General features: G+C 43.9%; 1 protein-coding gene across 14 annotated transcripts in view; it reads left to right on the top strand.

The window, feature by feature from the left end:
* Positions 1 to 13545, top strand: part of Msp300 (Muscle-specific protein 300 kDa) — a 111427-nt gene that overhangs the window by 59380 nt on the left and 38502 nt on the right. For 6 of the 14 annotated variants that reach the window (XM_070283382.1, XM_070283379.1, XM_070283380.1 and 3 more), the window contains 6 exons: positions 2236 to 3205; positions 3292 to 3504; positions 3562 to 3822; positions 6378 to 12261; positions 12334 to 12696; positions 12769 to 13166. In XM_070283382.1, the coding sequence (XP_070139483.1) occupies positions 2236 to 3205; positions 3292 to 3504; positions 3562 to 3822; positions 6378 to 12261; positions 12334 to 12696; positions 12769 to 13166 (8089 nt within the window). Of the gene's footprint in view, positions 1 to 2235; positions 3206 to 3291; positions 3505 to 3561; positions 3823 to 5807; positions 6176 to 6377; positions 13486 to 13545 lie in introns of those variants that run through there. The other 8 variants (XM_017176508.3, XM_017176507.3, XM_070283387.1 and 5 more) reach the window with 3 other exon arrangements.

Genomic DNA, 13545 nt, shown 5'->3' with positions numbered 1-13545 from the left:
CCAGAGAAGCAGCAAAAAAGCACCAAAGGCGCCCCCAAAGAGATTTTAAATAAGATGTATGGCAATGGATTTTCTTTTTGGACCAGCAACACAATGTCTGCTAATTTCTTTTATTTTCATGTTTAAAGTTTCGAACGCCGACTTGTGGATTACCAGGCGTATACGTAACGAGCGAAAGACAACACAGGAGTACCAAAAGAGTTCCTTTTGCAGCATCTGCTTGAGTTTCAGGAAAATTCAAGCGGATAGCTGGGAAGCGTCCAACAAGTTGAGCACACTTCTGCCTCCCGGCGTGAAACGGGGAGGTGTGAGAGTTGTCGCCAACACACACAGAGACAGCGGCAGCAATTAGAGATTCTAGCTAATTGTCAAGAACTTACGCACTTGTAGTTAACGTCGTGAAAAGCAAGAGGTGATTTCTTTTTTATGCGAAAATACTTGAATCTAAACGAGAGTTGTTAAGTGGTGGAGTAGCTACTCAAAAGACATGATTAAGTCATCGCACAGAAAGAGACCCGACCCCTCGTATGCAAAACAGTCGCCGCAACACCGGTCTGAGGTTTGAGGTCTGAGGCCTGCGGTCTGCCTGGTACTCATGCATACCTGTCAGGGTTGTTGTCAGGTGTGAGTGTTTTTTTTTTTTTATTTAAAGAGAAAGAGAATACAATTCGTACGCTTAAAACGATGACGTAGTCAAGGCAACAGTAATAGAAATGCCGGAATGCTTATCATCGGCTAGGGCCTGATTACACATTCCTCGCTGTCCCATAAAAAAAATTGATCAAACTATGTTTAGTAACAAATTTTTGCGGCAAACGTTTTGCTAATTGTTTTTCTTGCGTATTCTTTCGTATTTTTCCGCAACACGCGCCTCTAGTTGCCTTTCACTTTCACTCGTCTCTATCGCAGCGGCATTTCTCGCATATTTTGCCATTTAAATTAGAGCCATGCACTAAATTTAAATCGTTAATCTGTACAAAATGGCAGCCGGCCGAACTGAAAATAGCGCAGAGGAAAAATAATTTTCATTTTGTCGGCTGCGATGGCGGCAAACCCAAACAACATTGAGAATTCACTCGTAGTTCGATATATATTTGTTGGGTGCGAAAAATGACGCCGAAATAATTCTGGCTGGTTTATAATAGTGTATCGTGTATTTCCGTTGCCTGATTTTGCTCAGATTCTTAACAATTAGATTTGAAAATGTTTTTTTCGGGGCAGTTCTCTTTGGCCCAAAGCCAAATGTATGTTGACCTGGCCTCATCTTAAGGCCGCATTTTAGTTTAGTTCTCGGTGGCTGTAAAAAGGGCAACAGACGAACGAAAGTTCCATTAACGAATCCGTCATTCCATGCCAAGTGCAAGATCCGAAACATGAGCGAACGAACACTTGTTTGAGTATTAATATTCTAGCTCTCGGCCAACAGGGCGTATGCGTCATGTGCTGGAAATATGGAATACGGAACGGAATTCATTGAATCTTGATTTGAAGCGATCCTAGTCATCTCGCGCTGACTGCAACGCCCCAAATGACGTCAGCTTGTCTGGGGCCAAAATGCACAAGAAATAATAAGACATAAATAAATGCGGGAAAGATTAATTTAAACATGCGCCGCCTTTAAAAATACACACACACACACAGGGTGAAGAAAGCAGTAATAACAAAAACAAGGTGTATTTTTAAAGTTGTGCGTGTGTCCAAGAGCAGCAGTTGGGGGAATATTTTGTATTTTATTTTCCTTTCGGCAGCTTTTAAGTTTTCTCTCTTTTCTGCCTCTCATTGAGATCAAGGCAATTTCGAATTATGAGCAATGTACGAAAAATCTTTTTCGAATTTCGAAAAATTGCTTTGCACAAGAAAATGTGCGCTCGCTCGCTCGAGGCATTTTCATTTAGAAAACTCTCTTGTAGCCGGACGGCAGCATTCATTTTCACGGAAATCTTCGCAGCCACAGCCCCGAGGCCAAAACCCAGTGGATTTTACACAGACATATATATATTTATATATATATAGCGATATATATATATGCGCATTGAAAACTTCAGCGTTTTCAAGAGGAATAACTTTTTCGCCCCCCAATATATCTAAACAGAGATCTTCGGAATAGAAATCTATCTATACCAGCAAGAACCGCGTGGTTTTCAAAGTGTCTCTCCATATATTATATTCCCCAGTCACGAGTCATTTATTGCCATTGAAATACCCCTCTTAACAAACCACTTCTATACTTTGCAGATTGAACGACACGCTACTCGATAAGGAGCAACAGGTTAGCAAGGATCTCGAGGAGATCGAGCAAGTCTTCCGCCGCATCTCGCAGTTGCAGGATAAGCTAAACGCTCTGCACGACCAGCTACAATCGGTTCACGTCTACGACGAACACATCTCGCAAACGGAACAGCTTCTGATCACGCTCAATAGTCAGGTGCAGCAGGCCGCCGAGGAGAGCAAATCCCTGGTGGCACAGACCACGGCCCAGTATCAGGCCAAACAGAATCAGCTGCCCAGCGACATTGCCCAAGAGTTCACAGCCCTCGAGCTACTCGCCGAGCGTGTCCAAGTGACCATGGAGACCAAAGAGAAGGATTTCAAGCGGGCCAAGACCGTACGCACCGAATATGTGGCCGGTGTGGACGAGGTGCAGCGTTGGCTGCTTCAGGCTGAGGTTCAGGTGCAAGAGCGAAGTCTCACCCCGACCCAGATGAAGGAGCTGCTGCAGCGCATTAATCACGAAATCACCGCCATCTACGAACGCTTCACGCTGGTCAAGACCAACGGACAACTGATCATCGAGAATTGTCGCAACAGTGAGGAGAAGACACTGGTGCAGACGACCATCGACCAGTTGGCCGCATCGCTGGCCCAAGTTCGGGGCTGGCTGGACGAGAAGAAGCAGGCGGTGGGTGATAGTTTGGATGCGTGGACAAGGTTCATGAACCTCTACCAGATTGTGATGTCTTGGGCATCCGAGAAGCGCACGTTCATTGACCAAACGATCGAGCTGCGCACTCTGCCCGAGGCACGCAACAAACTGAACGACTATGTGACGGCTGTGAAGAGTATTAAACCGATTGTGAAGCATCTGAGCGAAATGGACAAGGAACTGGAGCACATTGGCCAGGTGACGACTGTGGGCGATCTCAAGGACAAACTGCAGGAGGCCGAGGATGCGAAGATAACCGTGGAAGCGGTGCTGCTAGAGAGGGTAAAGTGATCACTCAAAACCAAATAAAAATTAAGAAAATTAATAATTTCTTCTCCCCCAATTTTCTTATCTTTTTACCTTAATAGAACTCCCTGCTGCAAGAGGCCTGTGAAGAATGGGACCAATGTGAACGCAAGATTAAGGATATCCGTGCCTGGCATGAGAAGACCAAGCAAAGCTTGGACTCCTCGCCACAGCAGAAGAAACCGCTGCGCGATCAGCTTGGCTTCTGTGAGAAGACCCTGGCCGATATAAATGTGCAGAAGACGAAACTGAGACTGTCTATTGAGAAACTAGAGGTAAGTATTACCGCTACGGCGGCATGGCTAATCGCTTGCTTACGTTCTCATTTGCAGGTTCATTTCCGCAATGGCATGGGCGGTGATCCGCGCCTGAGCGAGAATGTCGATGAACTGGTGCGCGTCCTCGACGGTCTAGGCGAGTTGGTCAAGGCCAAGTCGCAGAGCCTCGAGCAGACGCTTGCCCAGATCGATGTCTATCAGCAGCAAATGCAGACCCTGCGCCAGCGCATCATCCAGGAGGAGCAGCAGCTGCGCCTGGTGATGGCGCCCACGTACTTGCCGCACGATCGCGAGCGCGCATTAGCCGAGCAACAGGTACGTACCGTCCAGTCTTTGACCAGTTGTAGTAGACCCCGTTTAGCCAAAACCAGCTAGCAGATCAGTTGAGATATTCCCAGATATCAGTTAATGCCAGGAGCTCTCTAGAAAAGTCATTAAATCCAAGCCCCTTATTACTATCTATCTCATTCCGTCATTGCTGTGAACGATCGATCCTTCATTGCTATGAAAAAGAAACAACAACCAAACAGTTGACAGAACAACCAAACAAGTTATTAATCCTTCTCCACCCGAATACTTAATATATATTTCTTCTAAATAATATATTTTTGATTAATCTTTGAAATCGTTTTACCCATTGCGCTTAAATGTGTGCGGGTAGGTCCGAAAAAAAGAAAAAAAAAGTTGCACGGTGGCTGCGTATTTTATTTTAGTTTATTTTTAGTTTTGTTAAAATGGAAAAAACAATCAAAGCGCTTTATTATTATTTATTTATCTTCCTTTTATTTTTTTTTTTATGCGCCAAAATTCTATTACGTTTTTATTTTCGAATTGGTTTTATATCATATATACATTTCGCACAGACATGAAGACATTTATCATTCTCATTTCATCTTTGCGTTTCCTTATGCTAACACATTTCTCATCAACGTCTCTCACATACCAACCGTGCAGCTACCATTTCTCTCATGAAATTCATTTCCCTCTCATTGGAAAATACCCAAAAAAATTATACCTCATCATATACATCATATCAGAGCTTGTGGATCTCATTGTCACGTGCTTCGGCGCCCAAAAGTATTTATTTATAATACAGGGAAAAAATAAGTTCTTGTTGTCAGGGTTAGCCCGAATTCTTTTTCCAGACAGAATCACTTAGACTATTTTTAGAGCTAAAACGTTTTCCGCTGTTTTTGATGCTCGTGTAAACAAATTTGAGGTAGGCGATGGCCTAGCCATAGGATAAATCTCATAATACCCTACTTTTCTTAAGAGTATTTAGTTTTAAATATTAAAATCTAAGTTTACATTGCGAACTGTAATGTTGGCGGTAAGTGGCAAAACTTGGAATTCGATTCGATTTGGGGGCCGTAGCTAATCTTTGATGATATTAATTGGGTTCAGCTCTAGCTATGAGAACTTATTTTGATTTACCCTCACTAAAATCTCACCCATACACACAGTATAGTTGCGAAAAAAAAAAAAACATTAATAAGGTACAGTCATCACATTGCATTTCGTCACATACCAAAGCACAGACACACATGAAGCTTTGCTTAGTCATTTTACAAGGTTTTTATTTCTTTAAAGTTTTTTATTTTTATTAAATTTATAGTCAGCTTAGCCAAGCAGCTCTTTCTTTTTTCTATATACCTTTCTATCTATCTCTCTTTTTGGTATCTTAATAGCGAAAATCGGTTATTCCTTAATTTATGGTTACGGTTTATTATTTAGTATTTTATTTTTGACAATTGTGTATTTCTTTTCATCTTTTCTCTACGTAATTTTGTTGAATATAAACAAAAATCCTGGTGTCGTTGCGCTGAAAAAATCGAAACACAAATATGCAAAAAATTATTAAACACTCTCCATAAACATTATTCTTTACTAACACTATTTAAACCAATTAAAACATGTATTTGGGCTTTGCTCGCTTGCCTGATGTGCTACTTACTTACATAAAACCTGTGACTAATCCCAATCTGCTAAACATCTGAAAAATAACCCCATTCAAAACCCTCCAATAATGAACATAAACAAACATACACATGGGTACTGCTTACTTCTTCAATACAAATGGAAATATCGAACATGGTTAATGGTCGCTTTTCGTGTATCTATCCCATGGCGTATATTGTACTCGCTGCTGCCTTCAATTACCATAAACGAATCTCGATATATATGCTGACACATCTCTTGTATTTCTTCTCTATATATATATATATCTGCTCTCACGCCAACCATTCGAACAATTCTCTTAAAAAAACATGCACCATGTATACCTTAAATATAAACAATAGGCATGCCGGGAACGTGTCAAAAATCTGCATTCGAAAATAACTGCACGTAATGAGCGCATCAAGTTGTTAATACATCGCGGCACGCCGGACGATGCCAAGCTAGAGATTTAGGATGACGTACCGCCGTACCCTTACCCCTTAAGTTAAAGCCTATCTAGGACTAGATCAAAACCAAAGCAGCCACCCTTGGCGTCTTCCGTTTGCCATAGCTGCCGGTCCCTCTCTCCCTGGGGACACGGTGGCATTGGTCGAACTGTCAACTGCCGTCACTATGCTAATCAAAAATTAAAACATGACCCGTGTTTAAGAATATTTACAATTATATGACTACTCCTATTATAAAGAATAAATTAAATTATTGAATTATATATATATTTTTTTAAATGCAAACCCCAACGAATATAATTTATTAGGGAGCACAGGTACTTGTCTCTTAGGTAGCTTAGCTTTGTGTCCCCCCTTTGAAACCCCTGCAAACATATCAAAGCTAACGTTTTTGGCAAATCTTCCCCCTATCTCTCCCACTCTCTCTCTCACTCTGATACGTCGTGAACCATGATGAACAATTAGGCAATGCGAGAATCAATCGATGGCATGCAGCAAGTCTACGATGCGACCGCTCGAAAGTCCTATGCGCTGGATCCCCATTCAGTGGTGACCACTTCATCGACTGTCTCGTTGCTTATGAAGCCAACGGCGTCAGTGGGTCTGACCTACGCTGAAGTGTTGTCGGGACAAGCGAGTCCGGTAAGCGGCGGTAATGAACCTGTAACGAAATCCCGACCAGAACGAGACCCCTCTACGACGACAACAACGACCCAGCAGCAACAAACGAACCAGACCCAAAACCAGACAACTATTACAACCATTACCACAACAACCACGACTTCTAAACGTACGCACGGTGACGAATCCCAGGGCCAGGAGCAAAACGAGTTCAATGGCGGAAGTGGCACCATTTCCACCACGATTTACGAGCGCCAGCGCAAGAATACACCACCCAGTTTCACCACCGCGTCTTCAGATCTTACAGCAACCAATCCTAACACTCAGTTTATCGAGACCGAGCAGCACCATCATCAGAAGTTAAAACCGACGGTTAAGAAAACTCAACCTTCAAGGCCAGAACGACGCGGTCGTTCGCCAAGACGTCGACCCCAGGCACCGTCACCGCAACAGCCGGAGATTCAGGTTCAATTGCATCAGGAACCACCCCACCAGGAGCAACTCTTCTTGCCCATTGATGACCGCTCAAGATCTCGCAGCCCTATGTGGGTACCCGGTTCGACTTCCTATGCGGAGGTTCTTCGGGGTTTGGAACTGGAGCGTCTAAAGGCTGAGCAGTTGGCCGCTCAGGCCGTGCAAGGTCGTACAGATCTTACTATTCAGGATGTGGTGGATGCGAGCGTAGCGGCTTCCAGTAGTATCTACGTTCCAGAAGCTAAGCTACCGGAACACCCAATCAAGGACCATCAGCTGGATCAATACATCAGTGAAACCAGCGCAGATCTTACCTTTTCTCATTCTCAGCAGGAAGAGCAGCAGCAGCCACATGAACTGCAGCAGCCGAAACCCATCAGCAATTACGAAGTGCCCATGACTGCCGAAGAGATTGCAGCCACATATTTGCAGCCTGATCCACAGCTTTATCAGACAATGTACGAGAACGTGGCCGATAGCGGTCAGTGGGGTTACGTGACGGGCTCTGCAACGGAACCACAACAGCAGCAGCAGACGCAGCAGAACTACTACGAGCAGATAATGCAAATGCAGTATCCCATTCAGTATCAGCAAGTGGCAGTTCCACCAACGACAGCGCAATATCAGCTTTTAACAGGCTACTATCAGCCGGTGGCTCAGGCGGACAACTATTCCACTGTATACCCCGCAGAACAGAATCAAATCTACTACACCCAGCAAGCCGCTGACTATTCTCAGGAATACCCGCTACAGCAGCAGTCGGTGCAGCAGCAGCAGCCTCAGCAGGACTTCCAGCAAGAATCTGTAGAGCCGCAAACCTATTTGCTGGAGCCCTACCAGGTGGAGAACACTTTGACGTCGAGCTCTACAGGTAGCAGCGTGCTGGATCGCGTTGTTACCACATTAGCCTCAATTGTGCAACAGAGCTCAGAACCACTGACCACCAGCACCCAGCAAATCCAACCAGTTCTTGTGCCAAGCGAGCCGCCGCAGTACTATATCGAAGAGCATGTTCAAATACCACTTGCTGTAGAGCCTCAGGAGTTTGAGCTAAATGAGCCTCGACCTGATATTACCTTTGGCCAGTTTGATGTTGATGCTATTGAAACCATACCAGTGGATACGCCACAATCGCAACCTCCTGAACCACAGGTTCAACATCAACCCAGTGTAACCACAACCAGATATGTACAGGAAACCACTATTATTTCCAACCAGACACAGCCAACTGTGATAACGCAACAGACAGAGGAAGTCGCTGCAGTACCAGCAGATGTCCCCCAAGTCCCAGAGATATCCACAAATGTCGTTGTGCACCCCCGGCCTCAGAAGCGAAGCAATAAGCAAGTTCGGCCCCAGGATATTAGTACTGGCACCACTTACGCCGAAGTCCTTTTCGGTCTTCAGCACCAAGAACATCCAGGTTTCCAGCCATCCAGTCAGCAACAAACTCAAGTGCGCCTTACATCCTCGCCGCCATTGCAACGCAAGCCGGATCAAGCAAATTTGAGTAGTTACACTACTACTACCACCACAACAACCAAAACGATAACGAATCAGCACGCTAAACGTGTGGACAAGTCACCAACCTGGGAACGCAAAGAGGACAATTTTGAGTCTCGGACGTCGCGTACAAAAAGAACGAGAAATGAAACTCACCCTGAACCATTGCCTATTAAGCAGAGTACTCGAAAGGATGCAAAGACGGGTAAGAAGCCTCGTTCTCCCGACAGCAATGGTGTCTCTGCAGAAACCAAATTAGTTGCTGAAGTTGTACCATCTTATCCAGTTGCGGAAGAGAAATCAAAGTTACCTGAACCAAAGCCGAGAAAATCAAAGAAATCGAACAAGGTAGCTGATAGTGAGCCTTTATCTGTTATTGAGCCCAAACCTGAACCATCTCCAGTACTTCCTAAAAAAGAGAAAAAGCTGGCTTCACCAGTCTTGGAGAAAAAGGTAACAGAAGTCGTGACAACTGTAATTGAGACAGTTGTTGAACCTGAAGTTCAGCCAACTCCCGCTTCCTCAAAGAAAGAAAAGAAGCCAAAGCCTGTGAAAGAAAAGGATACTCCAAAAACAGAAGCTAAAAATGTTGAAGTCACACCAGTACCTCCTACCAGGAAGGAAAAGAAACAAACCAAATCGGTTGTGGAACAAGAGCTGGTAATCATTAAGTCTGATGAGCCCGTCATCGAAGAGATTACTGCTCAACCCGTTGCAATTCAACCAAAGGAAGAGGCTCGAAATGATAAGGATCGTTCTGAGGTGTCTAAAAAGGAAAGAAAACGTGGCAAGGTTGTTGTAGAACAGGTTGCAGTAAGCACTGTGTCTGATGAGCCTGTTGTCGAGAAGGAGATTGTTCAACCTGCTGTGATAGAGAAAGTCGAAATTGCGCAACCAGCTCCTATTTCAAAGAAGGATAAGAAGAAGACAAAGACAGTTGTGGATGAGACAATTCTCAATACCATATCGGTAAAGCCTACCATTGAAAAGGAGACAGTAAAACCAACTGTGATTGAAACAATCGATGTAGTTGAGCCTGCCTCGGAAAGAATTTCCGAACCCGAAGTTCCAGTTCCAGTTCCCGTGAAAAAGGACAGAAAACGGTCCAAGAAGGGAACGTCCCGGGATGAAACAACAATAAACTTCGAACAGGTGGAGTCTACTCCTGTTGTTACAAGTAATGTCGCAGAGACTCTTACTACTACTGAAGTAATTAATTCTATTTCTGCTGTTGAAAATATCGAGTCCTCAAATAATATTCCTGAAATTATCGAAACTCCCTCTGTCGTAGAACCAGCAACGACTGAAAGTGTAATTATGGATAGTAGCGAACCTGTGGTTACCACATCGACTAACACGATATCAACAGAAAGTGGAACCACAACAATCACAACGCGAACAATAACAAAACACATTACCAAGCGCATTGTAAAGCGAATTGTTGATGGCAGAGAGGAAATTGTTGAGGAAGATGTGATTGACGACTTGCCCGAAGAGAACATTTCTGTTGAGCAATACAACCTCCCACCGGTGGAATCCGCGGCTAGTGATGTACCAATTGATATTTCCGGATTTTCGACCACGCAGGACACGATCGTGCAACAAGGTTCAATAACCAAGACTGTAATTACCAAAACCAAACGTATCCTGAAGCGTATTACCGAAGATGGAGAGGAAATTGTCGAGGAGGTTTTCGAAGATGAACCTGAAGTAGAGCGGGATGTAACTATGTTACCAACCACAGTGCTGACCACGACAGAAACTACGATCGGACAACTTCAACCATCTCTGAATGTAATTGAGGATGTTGCGCAAATTGTAGTCGATGAGGTTTTGAAGGAAGCCGAGGAAATAACACAAACAAATAAACAACCTGAGCCCGAGGTATTGCCTCCAGTCGTAGATGTACAGGAGCAGAATAAGCCACAAAAACCTTCAAGAAAGGATAAGAAAAAACAAAAGAAATCGGAAATCAATGCTCCTATTGTGCAGAAGGTAGAAGAAATCGTTGAGCCGCAACCCCAAATAGAATTTACAGAGCCCCTGAGTGTAACAAGTGCAACAACTACGGATAATAAACCTACTCTGTCGTCTGATGATGGAGGCCTTGTCAAAAAGACAGTTATCCGAACAACCAAAATTGTCAAAAAAATCAACAGTAGTCAGCAGGAGAGTCAAGAGATGTCCTCTTCGACGTATTCAGATGGACCATCGTCTCTGGGTTCCTGCGAGGAAGCCATTGAGCCTCCCAAAATTGAGAAATCGGAGACAAATAGCCGGGAAATAACCGATGAGGGTGTAGTCAAAACAACTAAAACCACGACAACTAAAACCATAAAATCTCCCAAGATCGATGAAACCCAATTGGAACCTTTATTAGATGTTTCGACTGAAAATAAACGTGTTCCACAAGCAGTTGTGGAGGAGCCTGAGGAAGGTGGAGTGATTAAGACAACCATTGTCCGAACCACAAAGATTATCAAAAAGATTTCCCAGGAAAGTGAAAATATCAGCGAAACCAGCAGCGAAGCCGATGTTTCTTCCCTACCCCTTGTTGAGACAATTATTCAGGATGCTCCGATTGTGGCGGAGTCTGTTACAACTGAATCGAACAGTGAGGGCATTACTAAGACTACAACTTCTCGAACTACGAAGGCGGTGAGCAAAACGGCAGTGAGCGAGAGGGTGGACGAGTCTCTTCATTTACCGGAGGTTCCTGTTATACCGGTTGGTATTGAGGATAAGTTCCTGACTACAACAAAAATTATTGAAGTTCCCCCAATAAAGTCTACAGTTTTGGACTTTATTGCTGCTGAAAGCTCTCCAAAACTCGGAGAAGTAAATGCTCAGCCTGTGGATGCTCCTCTTCAAGAAGAGGCTGTTTTAGAATCATCCGCTATGGAAACTCCTGTGCCTAAAATCGAGTCTTCTGATGTTGGTGATGTTGTAAAGACCACATTTGTGCGAACAACAAAAATTGTAAAGAAGATCTCTCAAAACGTGGAACAAGAAACCGTTGGTGAACTCATTGATGTTCCTGAGAAAACAGAACCTGTGGTGCCTGTCGAGGAGACCAGTGGTGCTGTGACCAAGACGACAACCGTGCGTACGACAAAAATCGTGAAGAAGCTGAATGAAGATGGCGAAACAACAACGGAACAAACAAGCACTGCAAGCGAACCAGTGACAGTGCGCGAAGCTTCGCCAACAATTTCGGAAGTGCCTAGCGAATCTTCAACTACATCTAGTCAAGTCGATGGCGCTATTATCAAGACTACCACGATACGAACTATGCGCATCACCAAGAGGGTAACCAACGATGGACGAATACTTCTGACGGAGAGCGAGACACCCGGAGATGTGATAGTGACTTCGAGCATCGAGATGCCCGAACTGAGACCTGTTAGTCCGGCTGTATCGTCGCGCACGCCCTCTCCGTCGGTCACACCTAGCACCGAACCTAGACTAGAAAATCTAGGTGCAAACATACACTTAGGACTGAGGGACAGTCCGTCAGGGGTAAAAGTAGTTGGCATTGAAACTAGTACCATTCGGTTGCCTCAGTTGGGTGAACAGCAGTACGAGGACACCAAGACTAATGGGGACATTACCGAGACAGACAGTATTACCACTACTACGACGACTACCAGGAATACGATACTAACAACGACACAGCGACGGAGCTTCGAAACGGAAGATGGCACAAATGTTCTTTTCGTGGGAGAAGGCATTGACGGTGACTATCCACCTGGTACAGTACAAAAAATATCCCTAATCACTCATGAAGAAAAACTGAAGACACCTATCGTGAAAATGCATTTAGATTTTCCTGAGGTTAGTCTTCGGGTGACTGAGACTGTGACCGAGAATGTGGAATCCCTGCAGAGATCGGCCGAGAGTAGCGAGAATTCCGTGATTGTTGTAGAATCGCTCCCAAAACCTGTAGACCCCATACCCCTGCCTGTTGTAGACTCTACCCAATCAGACGAGCTGGTCAAGATCATAGAAGGCCCAGCAGAAGAAAGTAGTCAATCACTTCCCCCTGCTGAGTTGAGTCCAGAAGAGCAGCAGTTGTTTGAGGATATTCAGAAGAAACTGTCAAAGAAAGATAAGAAGAAGCGCCCTGCAATTCCCGAAGAGTTTATTAAACATGAATCGGTCCCCGTTATAGCAGAACAAAGCCTAGGTAATCATGCTATTAATGCCCCCTCTGTAGTTTTTGATAAAGAGATTCTAATTGAAATTTCTAAACCCTTAGTTAAGCAAGAATTTGTAGCAGAAAACATTTCTAAGAAAGAGACTATTGAGCAGATCAAGGAAGATATTTCTTCAGTATCTGAAACTGCTCCAGTTTTAGTTAAGGAAGAAGTTCAGGCTGAAATTCAACCGAATGAATCTGAGAAATTACTTCCAAATATTTCTCAAGATGTGTCTCTAATCTCTACTGTCAAGATAATTGAGCACGCTAAAGCAGATATTCTTTATCAAGAGACGTTAACCCCAGTTTCTGAAGTCGTCCCTGTTCCTCCTAAAGAAGAAGTGCAAGTAGAAATTCCATGTGCAACTCCGTCAAGTCCTGCTCCTACTAATCCTGCTAATCTATTTGATCCTGCCAAACCAAGCGTATTAATTGCTGAAGCATTTGTGGCTAACTCGGTAAGCACTTTAAATACAGTCATACAACTTGAGAAAATCTCTCCCCTTGATAAAATATTTGAAATTCCTAAATTTGATATACTTAAACTTAACACTGCTGAGGGAAATTATCACATAATTAATTCTAAGGTTCAGGAAACCACAACAGTTGAAAATAAAGCAAATGATACTTTGTCCCCAAAGACGGTAAGCTTTGGCAACGAAACGGAACCTGTAACAAAAACTTCTCCAGCTTTTTACAATTTTGAGGTTCCTAAATTTGACATTATTTCCCTAAAAAAGGCTGAAGCTTTACACCAAATAGTCGAAACCTCAGTCGGTTCAACAGAAACTTCGCCAATAAGTTCGTCTCTTGAGGACGTAAAGATTTCTCAATCTG

The sequence above is a fragment of the Drosophila kikkawai genome, chromosome 2L, assembly GCF_030179895.1.
Source record: "Drosophila kikkawai strain 14028-0561.14 chromosome 2L, DkikHiC1v2, whole genome shotgun sequence".
NCBI lineage: Eukaryota > Metazoa > Arthropoda > Insecta > Diptera > Drosophilidae > Drosophila > Drosophila kikkawai.
The sequence above is the reverse complement of the archived record's forward strand: the minus strand, read 5'-3'. Positions and strand labels throughout refer to the sequence as shown.